The 24641-nt window shown below is 33.1% G+C and overlaps 1 protein-coding gene across 2 annotated transcripts in view; it reads left to right on the top strand.

Moving 5' to 3' along the window:
• LOC125503906 overlaps positions 1-24641 on the top strand; it is a 46559-nt gene that overhangs the window by 17003 nt on the left and 4915 nt on the right. For both annotated transcript variants that reach the window (XM_048665042.1, XM_048665041.1), the window contains exons 2-3: positions 15919-16142; positions 22537-22681. In XM_048665042.1, coding sequence (XP_048520999.1) covers positions 15919-16142; positions 22537-22681 — 369 coding nt within the window. The remainder of the gene's footprint in view (positions 1-15918; positions 16143-22536; positions 22682-24641) is intronic.

Here is a 24641-nt window from a genome sequence, read left to right as displayed (position 1 = left end):
GTGATGGTTTGCCTATTCGTACTGCTGCCAAAATGTTTGACGATTTTTGTCACGTTTCACTTATGTGATAAGGTCGGAAAACAAGACAACTGATATATTGCTATAGTTTTAAAGTGAACGCGAAAATTCTATTGGGCTTTGAATCAGTTTTACCTTTACATCTTAATATCTCATTCCATACCAATTTCGTTCTTTAATAAAGCAAAATACGAAACTGAAAAACCAAGGAAATTTACTGTTACTTGTATGCCTAGTCTTGTTGATACTTCAAATATTGTAGCAGCAGCTTGCAATAGAGAAGCAAAAATTGATATCTGGTTTATGAAGACTTAAGTAGTTTAACTTTTATACTAAGTTATTGACACAAGATACGCGAATCTTAGAAATAATCATATGTATAACACACGCTGCTGTATTGTAAATGGATTTTTTAAAATTTTTTATTAAGATAAACATAAAGAGGTTTCTATTTGCTACATATCTTCAAAATCTTAAAAGAAAATGCATAAATATTAATATACGTAGGCAATTTGGCTAACTGCCAACTAAATTTATATATTTATTATTTATTATCTCAGTAAGTTACCGCTAAATTATTGGTTATTTAAATACAAAAGTTCTAGGAAGTATTTTTTAAGAAAAATAGCAAATAATCTATACAAACATGATCAGGAAATGCTTTTCCATTTGCTCCTAATGAACAGGTTGCAGACAATTTTTCGCCAATGTTTGTTTCACATACCAAACTCCAGTAAATCAAGATGATCAAAAAGCAAAAGGCAACGAAGTCTATACAAAAAACTGTTTCAGATTTCGATGAACCCGGTTTATTGGGAGAAATATTTCTTTAACATTTCCGTTTGTTTGACTTGCTTACACAGGGAGCCCATAACTCTTTACAGTGTACATTTGAGACGAGACTGAACTACCCCGAATTCATATGTGCGGTTAAGCACGTTTTTTACGGCACTTGAGACGTGCGTATTCCCTGTGTACCAATCACTGAAATAAAGAGAATTCCCAACAGGACTAAAGGCTTGATATAGTAGGGCGTGGAAAACAGCTAATAATTATAATAATAGATTTTTTTTTTACTTTTTTGGTAAGAAATAACAATTGAAACGATGTCAAAAATATGAAAAAGTCTAGTTCTTCAATCCAGATGTTTATTATATTCTTCAGTTTATTTCCATATGCAAATATGTTAAATTAAAAAAATTGTTGCTAAATGAAGAAAACACTTTTGAAAAGTCCAGTTTGGCAGTGCATGTAATGTTCGAAAACATTTGCTTAATGTATTGCACAGTGACAATTTGCTGGTCTGGATCAATTAAAACACTACGATCCGCATTGACGAAGTGTTCGGATTAATGAACCGCTAATAAAAGGGAAACGTTTGCTTCACAATTTTTAGTTAAAGAAACTGAAATTTTAATTAAAAAAAGGGTTAGAAATCGAACAACCGCTAAACATACAATATTTAATTTAAAAAATATGTCTTGCTTGTCGATATTTCAGTGGTTTTTAAGTTCCATTGCTCGTTCGCCTATTCTGCTTAAGGTGGACAATGTTGCTAATTCATATCGCTTTTACTCAACCACTTGTATGCAAGTGTTAAAACTGATCAGGGCGTCCCGATACTTTACTTTTAGATTATTTGCAACTAATTGTTCATCTGACTTCCTGTCGTAGCTTAAGCAGAACAACTGTATGATTTAATATGATATTAATAAGCGCGCTTACAAAATTTCCATCAACTTTCAGAACTTGAACCAAAAACTTTTATGATGGTTAAGCGTACGACATTTTGGAGCATTGGCTGAAGTGTAAATATAGAATTCGATGGAAAGAACCTCAATATAAATTTACCCTTAATTCTTGTCACCTGCTTCTCTAATATGTATTGGGAGAATTGCAGTTCATAAATAACATCTTGCCTTTAAGATTGCTGTACTTTTGAAAATTTCGTATTTGTTTGATATTGATTTTGAATTGATAAAATATTTACTAGGCCATAAAATGAATAAAACTACTTCGATTTCTCATATGCATTCATACATTTTTTGGCGAATTCTGTGCGACTAGAATGTGGGTGTTATACAAGCTTTGGTATTCTTTGCTTAGTCAATAATCATCATTGTGAGTTTATGGAAACCCTCACCGTTGGTGGAAGGCAAAAAGATCCTTTTTTATAAGTTTTCTGTTATGGTGCTGAAGTTCGTTAACGTGCACTATGATCGGGAAACGCATTTCAAAATCGCACGAAATCTGCGTTGTATACTTGGCTAAGAAATAGCTTTAGTTCGTTCACTTTGTCGGTAAAGTTGGTTACATAGGTTTACAATGAACAACTATTTTTCACATTCTTATAATTTGCAGATGGCATGTAGATGTTACCAGAGCCTTAAATCTACTGATCAACACCCCACTTGCAATCAATTTGTAATCGATGTAATGTTTACCTTAAGTGCGTCAAGGCGCCGCTAACTAACGGTCAATTAGAGTTTATTTTTAACTAGAATAGGCACAATTCTTTGAGTTTGATGTGAGGTAGTATCATACGTAAATGCACTCCTGCTCGATTTAGAGCAACGTTTCCTGTTATGAAGTAATGCTAAAACTAAGTAAATGTTTGTTGAACTTTAACAAGATATTATATACTAGTTAAAATTAAAGACGTTGTTTCATTGAGGTGTAAAAGTTACACAGTTTCCTAGATTGAGATCTAGTTTAGCGCAGTTTTAGTTTCGAGGGAAGCCGAGTTTTGAGAGTCCATACGACTGTGTCTTTTATATTTATTTGCATCTTATATGCTATATAATTGGTTGAAATCATACATTTTAGTTGTTTCAAACACCATATTAAAGGTATTATATTAAAAGAATAGCAATTTTTTTTATTAGTCATTAAAAAGTTTTGTCATTTGGTTTTAGGTGCTTTCCAACAGGATTGTCTCTCCTACAAGTAGTTTATCCGAAATGTCAAGTTGAGCCGCTGACGAAGATAATAACAATGATACGGCTTAAGCTTCAAACGGCTATTATTCCGTTAAGAACATGGCAGTCCTTAGGGCTCCCTAATTTCTCGTCTTCTTGTTTGCTGTTCCAATGAAAAATTCGCTTTAGGAAAACCCGTGCTGGTAACGCGGCTAGTTTCTGCGAAGTTCTTGACCAAACTTCGCAAGTTGTGTTTGCGAGAAAACCCAAATCCAGCCATTGTAAAGCGAATAACGGAGTTTAGAATTTGGTATTTTGCTTTGGTTGCCGTTTATAGAAACTTTCTTGTTAAGAACTTTCGACAATAGAATTTTGGTCATATAACATTATCTGGCTTCTTCTGCTTTAAAGCTACGTTTGGCGTGTCTTGCACTTTGCTTGCCAAGCAAAAAGGGTCTCGGATAGAATTATATTTAAACAGTAACTTAATAGGAAAATCTGGTGTGTTTAATTAAGGTTTTTATCGCTAACTCAGAAAAAGTTGTTTTTATCATACAGGGTGAATAAAAATCGGCGTAATTAGTTCTAGGGCATTATAAGAGATCACTTGGACTGCACATACATATATAATACAGAAAATATTCAAACTTTACAGTAAACATGTAACACAAACAACATTTCCAAAATGGAGCTTTACTTATGTTTATTTGTCAATTACCAAACCTTTTTTTTTCAGAGAAATTAACATTTCCAAGTTGTGTGTACTCTGCTAGGATTAAAGAAATATTAAAAAACATGTATCATTCTTCAAACTGCAAGATAGCTATTTTCTTTACAAGCGAATGTTCCTCGGCAGCAAGCTTTTAAGCACCAGACTTGTCTGGACTTTTTTGAAGGTTTTGATTAGGTCAATATCACGTTAATTTCTTAGAGATTGGGGAAGTAACCCATATTCGCTTAGCATAGAAAACTACCATGTAAATAGCACAGTAGCGACTATTTAAAAATCCCAAGAAATCAATTAATATATTTCCATATTATCTCACTATTATATAAAGTTAATAAATTGGCGCTGTTCAATTATTGCCATTAGCTAATTAATTATCTGTAGATTTCAATGCTGTTTAGATCGTGAACGTCCATTTCAATCCATCATTTATCACATTTGTATAATTAAAATTTGTACAATAAATTATTTGTAGTTTGTGAGAGGATCCCAATATTAATTACAACATACGCTAAATCTGTATATAACTAATTAGTGAACTAGATAATTACTGAACTATGAACTTGTTTGTTGAAGTTCGCAAATAGAAATGCAATTCGGATTAATAATTATGAAATCGCACTCATCCTGACCGAAATATACCCGGTCGAAATCCTGAATATGCTTCTACTGACATCATAAAGGTTGCAGAAATTGCTGTAGGATATGTGTCAAGCCAAAGGTAAATGTAAAGTGGAAAATATTGATATGAACCAATATTTGCTCAAAAGGGAGCTGGATTAAACCTCAATTCCAGACACAATAAAACTTAACAACCCTTTTACGCTCGGAATCTTCAAGCAGTCGTTCGCTTCGCCCCACGTCTCTATTCATCTGGTTACCCTTCCTTCAAGTAGTTCAGTCTCCTCAAAACACCATTTTGATTGGCTCTTCAATAGAGCTCATATCGATCGAACATTTGAGAGCAGTTTTCTTGCACCTCATACACATTTCGTATTCATTGAAAATAGAGAGGAGACTTAATCACAATCAAGAAGAGTTTTAAAGGCAGGTTTTCTTACTTTCTACATATTCCGTTAAATTTGTTCCTGATATTGTAATTTGTTTTTAGCTTTACACTCTTACCATACCGAGCTAATGTATTGCGAGATATTACAACTCACAAACACTAATCGGTTGCTCTAACAGGGCGTAAATCTAATCAAATGCTTCTTACGGGTTATTTGGAAATTATTTTTGTTTCGGGTTAGCTTATCAGAACATACCTAAGTAGTCTCGCATTATCTGACTAATTGTCACTTAAAAAAGATAGGTAACAAGGAGCAGAACATTATTTACGCGTATTTTTGGAGATAGGCGAATCAACTGTTTAGTTATAGTTTGTCAATTCGAAATATTTTTGCTTAAAAGAACTTTTACATATTAGGCACGAGTCACGAATTTGAAAGTTTCGAACTTTTTGAACGAAAATAAAATTAATTTATTGGTTTTCTCAATTAGTTAAATATCTATGTACATCTATAATCTATGTGTTCATTTCGAAAAATATTTTTTAATACAAATCAGGTTAGATCGTCTTTTTTTGAGCCAATGAATGTTGCAGCACCATTTTAATCATCTCCTTACGGGACACCTTGTATAGTATTCTTTGTGCTTTTAGTTCCAGGAAACTGTTTCATGCGAAGCCCGCAAGGGCTCCTTTTAATTTTTCAATTAAATTTTTTGACATGGTAAAGGCGAAATAACCTGCATTTCTAAAACTCACTTTCCAACTTTTCCCTAGGTTGGATCTTTGACTAAATTCTACGTCGGAATGATATTAACTAATACTACTACTTTCCAGTTGCTTTTTATCTGGTACAATCGACCTTATTATTAGTTTTCGGCTTTATTTCATCGGCAAACTTCGCTTCAGTTAAATTGATTGGTTTAAAAATATTTCGTTCGATCAAATAAAAATGAAGCCTTACATTCAGATATCAAAATATAAATCAATTACCAATTCAGAGGGGCGAAGGCAAGGCTGCTACCACGGTTGAATATAAAATGGCATACTTAATCCAATCAATTTAAAATGAGACGCACAAATTTTGCCACCGTTTGCTGAATTTATTCTTAGCTAAAACGTACAAGTGCCATGATTTATGGTAATTTTTAGTTTAATGATGGAAAGCAACTAAGGATCCATATAGCTTTTTTGCAATAGTTTTTGAAAATTGTTATGTAAATCAGGTACCATTATTTACGTTATTTTTTATTTTTTAACTTTTTACATGAAAATCTTATAACGTATAACGGGATCATTGAAGGTTCAAAGCTAAATACAGTTCCACGCGTTCTGCTAAGCAGCTACTAATTTGTAATTATCTACCACTCGTTTGCAATTTTCACTTATTTTTTTATCACAATTTAAGAATGTATGACGTACATTCTTCGTCATTCTTGCACATAACTTCAGCATAATCGTTCATCCGATCTGGAACCTTTCCACATACGTTCCATTATTTTATGTTCCTGCTTCGCACGTTTTCCTCTCAGCATAGTAAAGCCTATATATACGTATTCTAGTTTGTTTTCCCATCACGTGCTACAGCCATAAAACTTGCAATGTTATATACTTGCGAAACAGATTCTTTTAGCCGAGGGCAAAGATTTATTTTTAATGAATATCCTGTTAGATACGAGCTTCTATAAACACAATGCTTTAACATATCGGGCAGCAGGCTGAATTATGGATGCAGCATTTCCATTCTTTAGAAGTACCTTGGTTTATATCGCACCAATACACATGTTCATTGGTATTTCAACTCTTACGCTGGCGGATTTTTTGTCAAAATATACAAAATATGCTATTCTAGTTTTCACAAACCATATCCAGGGGGATTCAATATCAGCAGCATTCCTCTGAAGGAGTGGTCTAGGGGTATTTAGAGACCACACAAATAATTGTGAAAAAATAATTCTGGACAGAAACTGAGATATTTGCAAACAAGTATACCATGAATTTGTCAGTAATGTATTTCACTTCATAACTTAGCTTCACACCATCACTTTTTATTGTTAACCAAATGTTATATTTGAATGAGCAATCGGTTCCTAACTGAAAGGTTATGCTGATCTCCATCTGTAACTATCTTAAGAGTTATAATTTTCCTTTCATTGTTTATTTCATTTACTGTATTTCAATTTTCCTTTCAATTTATTTACATATATAATTTTATCTAAGTTTTTTTTACTCGTTTAATCAATCTAATATTTATCTGCTGCTGAGCCTTAATTTTAATAAATATCTGGAATTTTTAGCAATTTAGTAGTGCCTGTGTCGAGATGGTATGGGCTTCCGATATTCAATTTCAATTTTTTATCTTCACCTTAATGTTATTTGATTATTATTGTCACGTCATTGCTCTTCCTGCTTTATTAGTTTTCCAGTACATAGGAGTTCTGTCAGTAATTTGCACTAATAAGAAAAAGGAAAAATATTCGTTTTTCTTTCAATATTGACAAGATTTCATATTTTTCATCCTGCTACCAAAATTCCACTAGTTCGAACTGAGTCAAGATAATGTGAAATTTTAATTTTCAATTTACTTTTAGTTTGTTTTTTATTGTTCGTATTCTGTCATTTTTTTTTGACCTGTATTCGACCGTTTTCAATTTTTTTATTTTTCCAGAACATGTTTTGTTCGGTACTCTTGGACCTGTTACTGGCAAGAAAGTTGACGGTTAGTTTTCTTTTTTTGCTATATGATGTCTTTGATACCTTCTGTTTGCTTGTTATCTCGGCCCTGATAATGACGAAATTGTCGAAAGCGCTTGGTATGAGCTTATTTTGAAGGGTTATTTGATAAGCCCTTGAATCTTATAAGTACACACTTTATTTTAAAAGCTGGTTTCATTGAATTTTATCCAGTCTGTACACACCCACTTACTGTTTTTTATACTCTATCATCGTTATTGCTGTTTTATTTGGGTATTTATATCTCGTGATATAGAATTGACTAGAATTTCCAATTATGCCCGTTGGCACTGAACAAAACATCGATATTTTCGTCTCTCCAAATCGTTTCTGAGAGTTTATCTGTCTGTTATTTGTTATTGCTTTATATAATCCATCCTTACTGGAACTCTATATTGCGTTGGGCACTCATGATGGATTTTACAGAAAACTTATCGTGTGCTTATGACAATAATCAAAGTCAGGCAATGACCTGGACTGAAATGTGTTTGGTTAATCTGCTTGCAAATAGTGTAGCTTTTGCGAATCGGAGTGGGGTCATCTACCTTGGGTTTAAAAAAGTGGATTTTGCATCATAAGGCTTTTTAACGCTTTGGTCACTTTAAATCCGCTTATTGTGGAAACCGTGGTGTCCAACCACGAACTTCGTCGAAAAATATTTTTCCAAGTTGCTAATAGAAAATTTTGAAGTCCAAAAGTGGCCGCTATGCTCATTTACATATAACGTGTTCCATAAATATACTTGCAAACGTTTACAGGCGGTAGGGCACATTGAATAAGGCGTTCTTTGGTCCTCCAATGCAAATTTTTATTTCTTTTTGTTCTCTAATTAACGGTGGCTTTCACTTTATATGTGCTAAATGATAAACTTGATTATTGCAAAAATGCATGCGTTAATTATTTTGCAAACGTTGCCTGACATTAAAGTAATGCAAAGGACAAGAAAAGGCAAGAAATCAGACAATCTCGTTATTCTTCAGTGGGGTAGTCCCAAAAAGGTCGGGATAATTAAACGACACCCAATTTTTTCAATATCACCCCGTACATTATCGTAACCGTTTGCCACATTGAACGTTAGACACTCCAGAGTGAAAGCTATTGTTCCAAATTTCAGAAAAGTGTCTTGAAAACTGCAAGAGTCCGAATGGAAGAATAGAAAATTTCTAATTTCAACAGCCTGCATTTAGGAAACGATGCGCTTTTAAGTTTATAAAATAATATTTATCTTGACGTCTCTTGCCACCCTAAAAGGTTGTCGGTATTTATGGAGAATTTAGTATAATATACCTAGATAAAATTAATTCATTGCATTTATTTATTGAACGTTTGTATAATTTCCAAAAATGAATAGAAGTCAAATTACCGATTAGCGACAAGGTCTATGTTCAGTTTTAAAATTTTGTAACTTGCAGTTTACAGTATCGCTGACTGCAACTTTTTTATTTTACAAGAAACACCCGAAAAATTTACTAATCAATCAATAGCAGTTTTTACTAGTAATCCTCTGTTGTCTAACACTGCATACTCTAAAGGCTTAAAATTTAAAAATAGATAATAATTAATAGATAAAATGAGGAGGTTATAGCCTTTAGGGATCATTCAGTATTTGCCTTTAGTCAAATACCTTTACACACTTTAGTGTATCAGAAATTAAATTTGAGTAAATTAATTTCATTATAAATAAAAATAAATTTCTCATCGGCTGCTACTTACTAAAGTTTAACAGTCCGGCAGTGGTATTATAAACCTTGAAGATATTAGATTAAAGCGTTATTCTATCATTCCATTGAGGCAATGTTCAAAAACTGAAAATTTATTTTGGTTCCAAGTCAAAGAGACAACTTATTATTGGATGTTTTATACAATATTTAAAGGCTTTTTTACTTTACTAATCAAATTACGATCCATTGTGACAGAACCGCTTAACATATAAAACTTAACTTAGAAGTTTGTTTTGCAAGAGGTCAGAATTGCTGTCTTAAAATGTATAATTGGATTTTACTTTTATGGACTCTTTAAGGTTTYCTAAGMYATATGGGATTGCRATTCACATGCTTAGTGTCGTTGCATGTATCRAATTACTGTTTTASAATAACTTGGTAGAAAAATGGGAAGTTGCTTTATTGAAGCAATTTTTGTATTTATGCATTTTAATGTGTTCTCGTACTTTTAYTAAAAGTYCTTGCSATCATTTCCTATTTTTTTAWTYCATATTTCAWWTTTTCTGATTGCTCTTTTTTATGCGGAACTATGTACACAACTAAAGTWTYACGTATATGTCTGCTTCATATYCTCCCTCCTATRAATTGAAAGATATCCATGCAAAATTTGAGTCCGAAGCTAGTATTCGGTTTACATGAACCCACACCATAAGTAAATAAATATGTATGCAACACTTTAAGCAGGTCTAAGCATCCTTCTAAGAGAACTCCGATGTTGAAGTTACTCGCTTTGCCATTATGTAAATAGTTTCACCCCTACTCGCAAAAACGCCCCGGCGTCGTATCCAGACTATTTTTTGGAAAACAGCCACGTTCCAGACATCCATCTGGAAAGATCACGTGACTTGTTAGCGAGGACTTTACAAGACCCCGGCTTTTCTAAGCCCACATGATGCGGCCACTCGAACCTCTAGCTTTGGGAAATATTACTAGCTAGATGAGGGGATTTTACGCTGGAACATTTTTCTTCTATTTAAATGCTAAAGAAGAATGCATTGGATTTTATAACGCGAATAACGCAATCGTTCAATCAAATTTGAAACAAGAAATACATGCTATTAAAAATCTTGTATTTGCTTGCCTAGCGTATTTACCTATACGAGAGGACGATCTAAAATTTTATCATGCAAAATAATCTGTTGCTATGGGAAGATTTCAGGGAATCGGCTTAGAGGTACTTAATACATCTGAAAGTGATCTAGATTTAGTAACTAAGTGAACAATTTGGGAAAAACTATCCAACTTTGAAATCGGCTACTGAATGTAACTTTAGCCATTATACCCGGCATTACAGTAATGCGTCAGACAGGGTAGCTCGAAAACAACTACTGGCGTTAATAATTGCGTCCGGAAGTTAAATTATAGTGTACAGATGGGTTTATCTTAGGAAAATAGCCTTACATATTCGGGATAGGGTTGCTTGGAATCCTTATATAAATGGTATATCATTTTCATCAGTGAAAACAAAAGAACACAATTTAGTTTTTTATTCGTTTGGGAAATAAACTAGTGTTTTTCTCAGAAATATTACGTAACCACCACCAGCCAGATATCACAGAATTGTTTGCCAGAAATACACAAATCATGTAACGGGTTAACTTAACTGTCGAAGAACGCGTAAAAACTATTAAATGTTATTATAAAAATAGTGATTCTGCTGTATCAACGTTTAGGGCTTTACGAGCAGATGACGATCGACATAATTGACCCACAGAGCAAAACAATTTCGAGCACAGTGGAAAAATGAATGAAGACACTGGATCTGTTACTGATATTGTAAGGCCTGTGCATCATCGCAATATTCGTTCAGCTGAAAATATCGCTGCTGTTGCTCAAATTGTGGAGGAAGACCCGAATTCGTGGATTCTCCGACATGCTCAACATTTGGGCTTGTCTTACGGCTCATTGTGGACAATTTTGCAATTGGGTTTGAAGCTCCATTCGTACAAAGTACAACTGACTGAAGAACTTAAGCCTCAAGAGCATGGGCAACGCAGATCATACGCAAATTGGGTGATTGAACTGTTGCCGTTGATGATGATTTGTCGAACCGAATTTTCTTCAGTGATGAGGCTCACTTTTTGCTCGGTGGTTACGTGAATAAACAGAACAGCCATATATGTAGCTCTCAAAATCCTCAGGTGATCGCAGAAAGGCATTTGCATCCCGAAAAAGTGACTGTATTACGAAAAAGTGACTGTATTTGTGGTGTGCATTATGGTCCGGTGGTGTTATTGGCCCGTTTTTTTTTTTAAACGATCAAGAAAGAGAGATAACAGTCAATTTGAAGCGCTATGGACGCATGTTAACCGAATATTTTTGGAGAGAAATTGAAGATTATGATCTGGAAGAGATGTGGTTCCAGCAGGATGGGGCAACGAGTCACGCAACACAGTTAAAGCCCTATTGCAAGATAAATTTCCAGGACGCGTAAATTCAAGATTGAGTGATGTCTATTGACCCGCAAGACTCTGCGATTTAACACCGTTAGATTTCTTTTTGTGGAGCTATGCGAAAGATCGTGTTCACACCAACAATCCTAAAACTCTTGAGCAACTGAAAGCCAATATCCGTGAAATTATGACCTAGATATAACCGGTAATGTGCCGAAAAGTCGTTCAAAACTAGCTCAAAAGGATTGAGGCCTGTAAAAGGTCCCGTGGAGGACATTCAAATGATATTGTTTTTCACGTATAATGGCAAGGTTTAATCTTTATATTAAACTTTATTTAAAAAATTAAAAATTTTTTTGTCTCCATCTGAATATTTTGTGCGTTTTTTTTTTACTTTACTTTCCCCAGCATAAGATGGATAACCCTGTTTTAAGAAAGAACATACTGTGTACAAGAAGTTCACATTCAGATCACAAATATAATACATTTGAAAACTTTATTCGTTTGCCGAATAACAAAAATATTAAATAAGTATTATATTACGATTTGATTTATTTTTATTATAACAATTAGCATTACGGTTGCCCAGAACATCAGTTTCAGATATATTTACGCAATCCTCAGGGTTTTAAGAGAGTAATGATTGTAAAACAAGTCATTCAGTTAATCATTCATTAATATCAAACAAAGACAAGCCACCACATAACTAGAATCAAATATAATTGATGAAGAACAGAATCCATGTTCTTTAACGCTAAATTTAAAAATCTAATTAACAAAAAAAACATGGTATCCTAGACATGATCGGTCAGTCACCATAAATTTGTTTTGTTTTTTGTCATCAACAATATAGCATCTTCTTCTTTTAGCCGTTTTCAGGGTCCAGAATTGAACATATGTCTCTCTTAGTTCTCTCCATATATATCCTTGCTGATCTCTAGCAATTCCTTCTTATTTCTGGTTTCCTGCTGCTTCGAGTCTTTTGAGGCCATTAATTATTTCCTACCGTTCTTCCTCCGTAGGAATCTCACGTTTTTAATATTTTCTATTGCATTTTCTACTTCCATTATATAGTTTCCTTTCAAAGCCAATAGCAAATGAATATAGTTGTCTTTGTCTAGTGCTTTCCCGATGTCCTCATACGGAATCCATGGCGTGTTATTGTTTCTGTTGCTTCTGGAGACTTTTATGTATTAATTAGTTTCCTATTTTGAATATTAGTATACTCATTATTGTGCAGTTAAAATATTTAGGTTGAGTTTAACATTTATAATTAGCAACTTTACTAATTAATTGATAACTTTCGCCAGCCACGTTTTAAATGTTAAAGCATAAACTATATACTTATTGGGGTCTGACATGGGTTTGGACATATGTCTGATGTGGTTAATGGGAAAACGTTTTCCAACTTGACACGACTTTAATAACGCCGACCGGACACATGCTTGCATTAATTTGTTTTTGGCCGGAATGTACAAAAGTTTGCAATAAATTTGAAAACGAAGTCTTTCACTAAAATATAAATAAACTGTCGTCTTGGACATGAATTTAAATTGAAAATGTAGTTCTTGACAATCTTGTGAACATTGGCGGAACTATTCAGCATTCGAGTAAAAATATGCAGCCCAAAGCAAATTAATTACAACCGTAGCCAAGAGGATATTTACTGAAATAAATTCAACTTAAATGGATTTCAGAAGCAATGCGTATTTTCTCAGGGAAAGGATCTTAAATATTCGGTAGGTTTACTTTCACTTGAATAAATTRAGCAAAGTTATACTTAGCCATATTTACATTGGGTTCTGATTATTTCTTTGGATACAGAAAAACTTGGAYCATGTTTACTTTAATTCTTTAACATGGAAATTTAGCCAAACAGCTTKACTTTTCGTAAAACTTTCTTAAATTTCTAATTATATGAAGTAGTAACCATACAAAATTCGTTTCTTTTAATCAGTTTTCAAAATACTTTAACATTGCCAATTGTCCTCGGTTCAGATGGGCTCCAGAGATACTATCACTATGGCTTTGAGMGTCATTAACTATTAAAAATTAAAATATAGCYACCTAGATGRTCATACAAAGTGCACGAAATAACAAATCGTTTTGAAYATTTTTCGTCAAGAYCTTTTGTAACATTTTAATTCGAACAATTTTCCCACCATTTAATTAAACTAAACTTAACTTAACTCCTTGAATCTTTTTCACCTCTGATGTTTCATCAGCMAAGAGAGCAGGGCATATTACATCCACTTTCGATTTKTTGTAAATATTTTAAATTAGCGATCGATGAAAATKTGCAAAAAGTTAGTTGCTMACTCTAAATATTAATACKTGAGCTCGCACTTGAGCTATATAGATTATRTCTTAATAATAWTTATTAAGGCAATRTTTCTGAATATTGTAGGTGATAATATTGCMGTTAGTTAATATTAAAAAYTAAAGTTTTATTAAGGGTTAAAGAGCTTATTGGAACAACAGTATATTATACGATTTTGGTATACAAATAATCCTATTCGCTCTAATTAATGGCGATCCGAGAATCCCAATTTTATAGCGCAAATACTTCGCTCGACTAAAAGCCGTTTCATGATTCATAAGTTTCATTTCAAGCCGATAAAATTTATTTGCTGGTAAAGCGAAAACCGCCATTTTGAACATAGTTTTTAGAGGTACGACAGTGCCATTGTTCGGTAGTAATTGATTTGATTTAAGACCATGTACGATAAAATACGGGATTTTATATTCGTTGGAACAATTTCAACTTTATGGAATAAAAGAAGATTTGTTTCAACTTGGTGAAAAGAATGAACAAATTTTATCTTTGGAAATAAGATATATTATCTTCATTATTAGATTCATTGCACACTTGGCACCTGTGATTATTAGTTATAATATAATAGTTATAACCTCCCCAAATGTTAACGTTTATTTTGGATTGCTTATAGTTGCATCATTTCTAGTTAAAATTTTGTACTCACACTAGGACTAAGTGCAAGTCTTTTAATTTTTGCTTTAATGCAATAAAATAATTGTTATTTTAAATATTAATTTTTGCTATAAAGTAAAGCATTCTTTAAAACTCTGTATGTTAAAATTCTAATATATGAAATAAAATAACGTGATTGTCACGTTATTTGATATTAGTGTGCCGGACAGGTGCACTGATGCTTCCAAATCGTAACAACTAGTTTGAGAGTGACTAAAATATTTAAGGTCCATCTTTATAACGTTCAACTACTTTTAAAATTTAAGGATCGAAATATGGTATTTTAGTAAAAAACACGATTTTTCAGTTTGACTTTGACAAATGAAACAACTATGAAATTAAGGAAACATGTATTTTTCATCAACACCTAATGAGTTTTATTAAATTTAACTAGATGTTGGTGCTAATTCTCCTGTATGACATGGAATCTAGAGCGACACTCCACAACAGGCAGAAAATATTAATTTTTTGCTACTCATTGACTACAAATTTACCAAACCTGGTAGTTCCAAATGGCATCTGTAATCATTATTCGTTTAAGCAGAGACAGACAGTACAGTACAGTATATTTAGGAACAAAACATTCAGACCCAAAAGCTTTTACGATAAGACAGAAAAATCCATACTTATCCAAGCCTTTTTAAATTCAGGAAAGAGAACAATTTAAATATATATCCGCTTCATGCATCCTTGGATTTCATGAAAGTCTTAAAAGGATTTTTATAAAACACATCCATGCTAGCGCATAAAGTTTCAGAGGCCGCCTTCACCGTGTCACAGTTTAAACTGCATTTTTACAAAGAACCTCTTTCAGAAGAAGACAAAAAAACTTGCCGAGCACTTCAAAATAATGATATCAGACAAATGCAATTTAAGGGAAAATAATTTATTTGCCTGTGTCTGATTCTGAGAGAGATTTTTTGCTTTTTATAGTTTCAAATGAGGTTCCTGAGTAATGATATAGCAAATAATTTGTCACAAAGATAAAAAAAATAAATCAAGACTACAAACATTTGTTTTAAAAGTCGACCGTAGACAGAATAGGCCTCAGAACAGTCCTAGATTTGTTTTCAGCAACATAAACACTCAAAAAGTAGTGTTCGTTTTGTAAAATGTGCCAAATTTCATACAGGAAAAGTTTTGGAAACAAGGAATTGTTTTGGTAAATTAATTATCAATCATCAATCAAACTATTGCGGATGGTTAAAAATATGATATGGTTGAAAATACCAACGCTTGATAGCTTTGGTATTTCAAGATATTATATAAGTCAAGATATTCTGATATAAAGAAATTAGTCCATCAACTTCTTAGTAGAAACACAAAAAAGCATAAGCAGCTAATATAAATGATTAAATATATAACATATGCGAAGGTAGAAAATTTCAATTAAACGCCCTGGTTTTATTTCAGATTCCATGCAAACGCTTTGCAAAAATCATTTTCTCCAGCAACTTTACCGGAAAATTGACGGTGCTGTATTATGGAGCCAGAATGAAAGAAATCTGGATTGCGTCATCACATTCCAGACACATTCAATTTTGCAGAGATTTATGCTCCGATTTGATGGATTGCAACTGGACTGCAATGACCATCTGTTTATTTATGATGGGGCGCATGCTGTGGGAACTTATAAGGTGAGATTTGAAGGAAAAATAAATTGTCACTATACAGCTTAAGATATTTGATTAACTATTTCATCCAAGTTAAAATTCTTACGTTAACGTTATCTTTGTAGTCATCAAAAGTAAAGGTAAAAACTACTAAGAGAATTAACTTTTTGCAGGACATTAATGGTTTGGCATAACTAAAATATGTAGTCAATGCAGAATGGATATTTTTGTATATTTATTGTGCGATTATTGGTGGTTTTCCATGTTGCTTCTTGATTTATGTGCTTACTCAGTAAACATCCCGACATGGTAATACTATTTAATAGTTTTTACCAGGAGCTTGAATATGTAAACTAAAATTCAAAATAGAGTAATAATGTAAGTACAATAATGAGTCTCCTGTTTGTTGAATGACTGCTCGCTCATAAATGCATTTTTATTAATAAATACAAATTTTTTACATGGTTCATCATTTATAACGAGAACGCTGTTGGTTTTCAATAATCAAGTGTTTCAACTGATTCAAATTGATTATTCAAAGAGTTTTCATTCTAGTTAGAATGGTGTACAGCAGGAGCCCTTACAGGATATTCATTGCAAACAGCAGATTTAAATCACAATGGCAAATATCTAGTCTTCGAGTTAAACAATGTATACATCCAGAGCAATTTGCCATAACAAATGTTGTACTGGTTTGTTAGTATTATTCATGACAAATTATCTCTTCATGGGCCTATTTTTATTATACGAATCGTTCGGTAATTGCCAGTGTGATTTTGGAAATAGCTGCTGGTAAAGTATTTGTGGATGTGCGCCCAGATCACCTGCGTATGTCCTTCAGCCATGAGTTCTGGCGTTTTCCGACGGATCTTTTTCCTTGAATCTTCCCTTCGATGATGAGTTTCAGGATTTCGTATCGGCCCTCATAATATGTTCAAGATACGGTTTTTCCTTTTATTTATCGTTTGTAGCAGTTCATTTCAGGAACTTTTGAGGCGTTCATACCTCTATATTGGTTCTCTGTGTCCAAAAAGAGCGTCCGTCGATAGAGATACATCTCAAAAGCGTCGATTCACTTCTCTGTTACTGGATCAGAGATCCTATACAGCAGTGAGAGTACAGAGTACAGAGTACAGAGAACACATAGCAATGGAGCACGCGTGTCCTGAACTCCTAGCTCAATTCCAATCTAGTCAAGAGCTTCTTCATACTAGCTTCTTCATAGAAGACCTTCCTCGCTTGTTCTATTTTGGATCTGATTTCACTTTTAGGGTCACAGTCCTGATCTATCGAGGTGCCCAGGTATTCAAATGAGGAGATCTGCTCTACGGCTTTGCCGTTTAAGGTCAAGGTTATATTTCTATGTGTTTTGGAAAAGACTATGGTCTTGGTTTTGGATATGTTCATGAAAATACCATTTTATGGATTATTCTCTGTAATTCACTTGGACTGCTGGCTGGATGACGGTGTCATCTGCGTACCTTAAGTTATTTATCACTTTACCAGTATTTGTTTTGGTTTTGCTTCTTGTGTGTTGCCTCTTTCATCCATCAAGGATAGTATTTCCTGCGTCATCCACCTTTGCTTTTTATTGCTTTCTACGAACCCTATTTGCTGCTCTTGGATATTGTTAATTGTTCTCTCTGTTACGCTCCAGGTTGCCTCCGTCTCTTCTATCTTGATGTGATTCATTTCTCTTCCTAGTGAGCTTCCTACTTGCTCTTTAATATTAGGACCTCCATAATATGAGTTTTTTTTTCAATTTGTTTCCCATTCTATTTTTAAACCGCACATTTGAATATTATTTTCTATGAGCCGTGTTATGTGATTATTTCAAAATTGCAAATTTGGCGTTCAAGCTCTTAAGAAAGACAGATTGACGAATTTTGATGCAATGACTAGAAGGTAATTATTTGTGTATAAAGTTGATGGAACTCGAGAAAACATCAGGATTACGACTCAGTGTACGGGAATTGGCAATCATTTAGAATTTCATTGCCAGATTATTTTTACCTTGTGGTGCTTCCAAAGAGAGTTAGGTTTTAATAATTAATAATTGTTGAGCATGATGATGAAGCATTTGCTACTTTTCTCCAAAAGCATTTCACAACAACTCATTTCAAATAATACCAAATTACCCAACCAGTCAGGTAAAACATGTTCTATGGGTGCTTCATAAATATGGTGAAGAACCAACAATAATAACCTAATAAATATCGAAACAGAATAAATGTATTTAATTTGTTTAGATTATTTTTTATTACAGCGCATTTATCATCCGATTATAGAACAATAAGCTCGACAAAAGTTATAAAGTAGTTTTTTTAATAAAATAAAATTAGATTTATTAATCCCTCTTTAAACGATGTCAGTTCGCTAAATTCTGGTGCAAGACGTTCTACGTATAAAAATGACAAAAGAGAGGCCGTTATTGGAAACGTTACAAAAGGGCAGTCAACTATAGAATTACTTCCTGAATAATTAATCAATTTATCAGTCACATTATAAAAGCAATGTTTTCACATTTTCAGTTTGAATAGAAGCTTCCAATGAATTTATGTTTTAATATAATTTGTCGTTTTGGCCTGCGATATTTAATAATATTATAATGTTTTTGGCCAATTTTATTCTTTATAAATTAGCTAATATTCTTTATAACTTTAATTATTGAACATAGGCTCGCTCTGTATAACGTGCAACGTCAAACGTTAGGACAACTGTTACCGGTTAATCCAAATTTTAGGACGAATTGAATTTAAAAAATCGAAACGCTATTTATGGATTTGATAGTAATTTATTACTCAACTTTTAAGTCAAAACTGTCCACTTCACAATTTAACTTGCAAAATTTTGTATTTTTATTACTATATAATCAATAGTACAATCATAGAATCAGATAGAAATGCGCTCAGCAAACTTGGAAATTCATTCAAACATTTTTTATTGTAAACGAAAAGTGTTACTTTGACGGCCTGGGACAACCGAAATCAGTCAAGGAAAGTTATGGTCTCGGAAAAACTATTCTCACTGCATTGCTTTGCAAAATTTTTATCTGTATCTACCATTGCTTAGGTTTACTTTAGCTTCGGTTCGGTCATAGTTTGAAAGTTGCTCTCAGACCTCTTATTACTATATTTTTATACACTTATATTTACTTGTTTGTCTAGATTTTTACGGCATCTCAAGTTTCGTAAAACGTTATTTTATTGGAGATTCCAGATTCGAGATACACTTCCTAAAACAACAGCGCTTGAAGAAACCTTGGCCTCTTCCGACTGAATGCTGCGGACGTTTCGGAAAAATTTCGAACAGTTGAAACTATTATACGCAGACAACAATTGCATTTCTCAGATTAAAACTGAGCCCAAATTTTTTTTCAAATACCTACCTTCCTTTCGATTTTATAAAATGCAACTTGAGATGAACTTTCGCGGATGGTTCGTCCGTAAGTCTATTTGTGATAATTTTAGTTAATAACTTGTACGGATTCGGTAATACGCTTCTCGGGTGGTAGTTTTCTTTATTGAGTTTGTCACCCTTTCTTATCCGGGTCCGATATTTCCCCTGTTCGGGATGTTTTCTGCATTAATATTGCCCAGCCTTGCATTTAAGTCACCAATAATTATCCAAAAATGTGTATTTTCGTTTTTTAGAGCCAGTGTGTTATTCTCATATAACTGTTCTATTTCACTTTCTGGTGGAATGCTTATGGGGTATACGTCTGGATGCTTTGTAGCTTATGAAAATCGCTCTGATATTTTGAGAACCACATAAATGGTAAATTTTATAATTTTGTTCCCTATTTTCTTATTTACTGCTACTTTTTTTAATACTTGTAAACAACGTTAAAAGTTCATTTTCAGCTGTTAATATCTTCTAGAAATTTTCGGAAACATTTGTTTCAATATTTTTCTCTTACTCTCCATCACCCTGCATAGTAGATTTACAGCATGAACTCCACGGTATAATCCACATTAATCACCAAATATGTACTAATATTATAGTTATTAACGAAATAAAGTTTTATACCCTTCCACCGTCCTCATCATGCTACCAGGAATATATAAACTTTACATACGCTGCTCATGCATGAATAATTGGCGGGTAATGGTAACAACTATGGGCAATTTAATATTAACTGCTTAATTTTAGCCATAGCCGGAGTCCTGATAAGGCCAAGCATTAAATATGATAGATTACGCAGAACTACTAGTAAATGTAATAAAATATAGCAATATTTCATCAACTTCGTAGTTAACGAGTTGATAACGAACTAAATGTACATTGCATAAATAACAACTTTACTTCTACCCGCCTAATTTATGTAGTTTGGTTCAAACCACTCAATAAAATTGAGTTCAGTTGAAAATTGCTCACGTTATTGTCTATTTATTAATTATTTAATTTAACGAGTAAGGGTTAATATTTATTCTGGGTCTGCCATCCAATATAAAAAATACTTTTCCTGAAAATTGTGGGGTTAAACGACAGGCGCAAAAGCACAATTTTGAACAGAAATTAGAAACATTATCAACGAAGTTAAGAATTGTTAAAACATTTTCGCTCAGTTTCGCGTCAAAATGGTATAGTTAAGTTCAAAATATAGCAGGTGTGGGACAATAATAACAATGGTTTATAATTCAACAGACGTTTTGATCTTTATTGAGGTCTTCTTAAGGGATAATAGAAGAAAAACAGCGGTCACACAATTTAAGGAGGGAACAGAATTGACAGTTAGCTTAACTATAAAATTAATTATTAAAAAACAAAAATATATAAATATGCATAGAAACATCTACCTCAAATTATGTGACAACTTTATATCTTTAAATATTAATTGAAGCGAATGCATCCTCAACAGGTTTTAGTTCAAAGTTTGCCATTTTGGAATATGGATCGTTTAACTGTCGAAGAACGCGTAATAATTATTAAATGTTACTATAAAAATGGTGATTCTGGTGTATCAAAGTTTAGGGCTTTACGAGCAGATTACGGTCGACATAATCGACCCACAGAGCAAACAATCTAAAAGAACGTTGATTTTTACCAACCATGATTTTGTGTAAATTTTAAATCTGATGATGACGCTGTTGTCTCGCCGAAACCTAATGAAATAAACGATGTACAAAATTTTTACTTCACACTTTGACTGAGACCCAGGAAAGATAAGAATATCATAGAAAATAATATATAAACATAAAATTTAAAATAGTGAGTGCCTTGCTGTGTGAATGGATTTACTACGAATTAAGATTTATAGACACAGAGGCAAAATAATTATTTTGGCGAGGGCAGAAGAAGGCAAATGCGAAAAGAAGAAAGTTAATTCAGAACTAGAGATAATTATTGACAATACACGAAATTAAACTAACAAGAATTTACTTGAAGCTCTGCCACATAGCTTTAGCGAAATAAAAGTTATTCGGTTCTCCTAAACGGTGTAAAAAGCTGCCCTTAATGACTTCTTTTTCATTAATACACTATTATTAAATATCGATAACGCTTAACATGCCATCAACTATAATACATACATCAATAGTCCGATTCTTGCGTTTGCTGTAGCATGATATTTGATTTTAGCTAATAGATGTTACATTTGCGTTACTTATTGACTTCACGTCAATTAGTTAATTAAGAAAGAACAAAAAGATAATTTGATCATTATTATGAATTCTGCGTGTATAAACGGTTAATATTGAATGGTTTAGGAAATCCATGAATTGCTTTTCCTTAGAAAACTACGTTAACATCATTTAGTTTTTGACGTTTCTAGTGGAAAGGAAATGCAGAAAATATATAAATGGGGTCATAAAATTAACGTAAGATATCAATTAAGTAAAACTAAATCACAGTTTTCAGTCACGATAATTGATCATACGGAAAATGACCTCGCCCACTCTGCAAACACTCATTCGTAGAAATTTTCCATTACCATTTCTTCTGATATTGATACACCGTTTAATTTTTCCAGTGGCATGCCGTTTTTTAAACCTCTCCTTGTTCGAAATGCCTATGATGATTTTGTTCGAAAAATGAGAATCCATTTGATATTTAATAATCCGTTCAACGAACTGTCTTATGAATAGTCGTTGTGTTAATTGAATTTTGTGAATATGAAACCACATATATTTTATGTGTTTACGATTTAGAGAGCATACTGATATTTGCAATTCTTGGGCACGATTTGCTGTTGGACGAGGTGTGTTTGGTTTCTCCAACAGATCCACTTTCGCTGAATGTTTCGTTTAATTTCTTCACATTAATGCTCCATTTTTTACCCGTTAATTTTTCAGGGTTGCCAGCAATTTACTGCAAATCTTGGGTTAACTTTGGGTTATCCCTTAGTATATCTCTCTCTGTAATAAATAAACGCTATTTGTATCAAATTTTTTATTATTCCTGTTTTTTTTTATTTCAGTTTGATTTATCCTGCAAAAACACGAAACAAAATTTGGGAGCGATGTTCACCCGTACCAACTATGTTACCTTGAAATACGTCACCGACAATTGGGGAACAGAAAGCAATGGATTCAAACTTGTCATAACTGCAGTGAAAGATCCAAGTAAGTAATAATGCAGTTTATTAGCGAATGCATGTGGGTAGTAAGTCTATCAATAATTAGTGGAGAAATGTGACCAGATAGGCGTAAGCACAATTTAGSACTAATTTATTAAGTAAAATTCGTATATCGACTACATTTTTTCGAGTTGGTTTTTTCTCRACCAATTYCTTTGCAAAAAAATKTATGAGTYAATACTRGCGGTTTAGATATGAGCAAAAACTTTTTCCTRAACTTGAAGACCTGAACAGAAAAACMTGAACGAAACCAAATTTACTTCAGGTTTTACCTATACTACTTATTAAAGCAACTGCGGAATCARCAATATATCTTCTTCACCAAGTAGAGGTACATGCATGTCCTCATAACCTCGAATTGATATGTTTACAAATAAAGATACATGCATGTCCTCATAGCCTCAAATTGATATGTTTACAAATAAAGATACATTAGAGTCTTTAACTGCAAACAARTTAGWGCCTGTGTAAAMGCCTTATTATGCACTCTTCTCGAGCAGCTTCTCCCATTCGGTTAATTAACTCCTGTTTAATTTGTACCAGTGTTCAGTAAGCGATTGGTTTAATGTGTCCTTGTGCTCTGTTTAACTTACATATGTGGAAGAAATGTAGCCCTTACAATGCTCTGAGTGCCATTGGAAGGGTCCAATACTAATTCCTTTGTGCCTGGAACCGGAACATCTATTGTAGTCCACTATCTTCCTGGAGCCAATCTTCAATATCTCTAGCCCTTTGTTGGCATGAGTTCTTAAGTCTTCTGCTATGTTTCTGTGGCCTTTCCCCAGAGCTATTCGCATATTCGCAAATTCGTGAAAGGAGCTTCAAAGTAAGTTGCAGTTTGACAAATTATTGTAATTATTGACAAAGGCTATTCATCTGTAACTATCTGTTAATGTTGTTTTTTTATAAAAAAAAATTCAGAAGAAAACTTTAAGATTTGAAGCAAATATCGTAATTTTTCGTTTTGAATGAAGAAGTATTCCAATATGCTACCAATTTAACATGGAACAATTTCAAAATAATTCGGTGTTATAATTATGATCAAAGCAAACAAAGTCAAATACGGGATCGGGCAAGATAAACACGTAAACAGAACATAAGATGCAAAATATCCTAATTCGTGAAAAATTGTATTAATTTTGGGGTCAAAACTAGCAAAGTAACGAAAACCAGGCGAGGATCAATTCTCGCTTCTCTTCTAAACATGTCAAGTTCTACTTTATGTTTATTTCTGTTTGCGTTTCAATTGTAAACTTTGAATTCAATTTGCGGGAAATAATACAACGTAAAAATATACCCAAAATCAGTGTACCTTCAATTTGTACAAACCGAATAATCATTAAAGTTACATGGGCATGAGCCGAACAGATAAACCTTGAGAGGTTTATAAATATAAGACATTTTTGCATTATCCAAAAAATAATAAGGCTATGTAGCGTATATTATTATTGAAGCAAAATTATCATCAATAAATGTGATTTATTAGAAATGTATGTGAAGAATTTAAAAAATAATATGTAAATAGACATTATTCTTGTAATTATTCAACAACTATGTGCAAAGGCAAGAAAGTGCTCGGGCGACTCTGCTTCGCAACTCCAATTTTTCTCAAAAATTTTTAACAGAAACTTTGTGGATACTATAAACCATTTACAAAGCGTCTTTGCATGTCGACGATAAATATGCTGTACGAGTCGCTTTTCTGTCATTTGTTGTGTGACAATTGCAACTAGTCGTAAAGTCTGAAATGAGTTTCAGCATGGTCATAATAAGCCATCAGCCCGTTAGTTTGGGCAATTAAAATTGAATTACGGGCCCTTGATAATTATAAAGTGTGTAAATCAGTCCCGACAGCCCAAATTGTTGCCTTTCCGAGGCACATACGCCCTCGCGTTTTATGATCCCGGACATGTTGGTGAATTGTGACTGCAAACCATTTCCGAGGC

This window comes from Dendroctonus ponderosae, unplaced genomic scaffold (assembly GCF_020466585.1).
Source record: "Dendroctonus ponderosae isolate FM_Combo_2020 unplaced genomic scaffold, Dpon_F_20191213v2 Dpon_F_20191213_3, whole genome shotgun sequence".
Taxonomy (NCBI): domain Eukaryota; kingdom Metazoa; phylum Arthropoda; class Insecta; order Coleoptera; family Curculionidae; genus Dendroctonus; species Dendroctonus ponderosae.
Note: the sequence above shows the minus strand (reverse complement) of the source record. Positions and strands in the feature narration are given on the sequence as shown.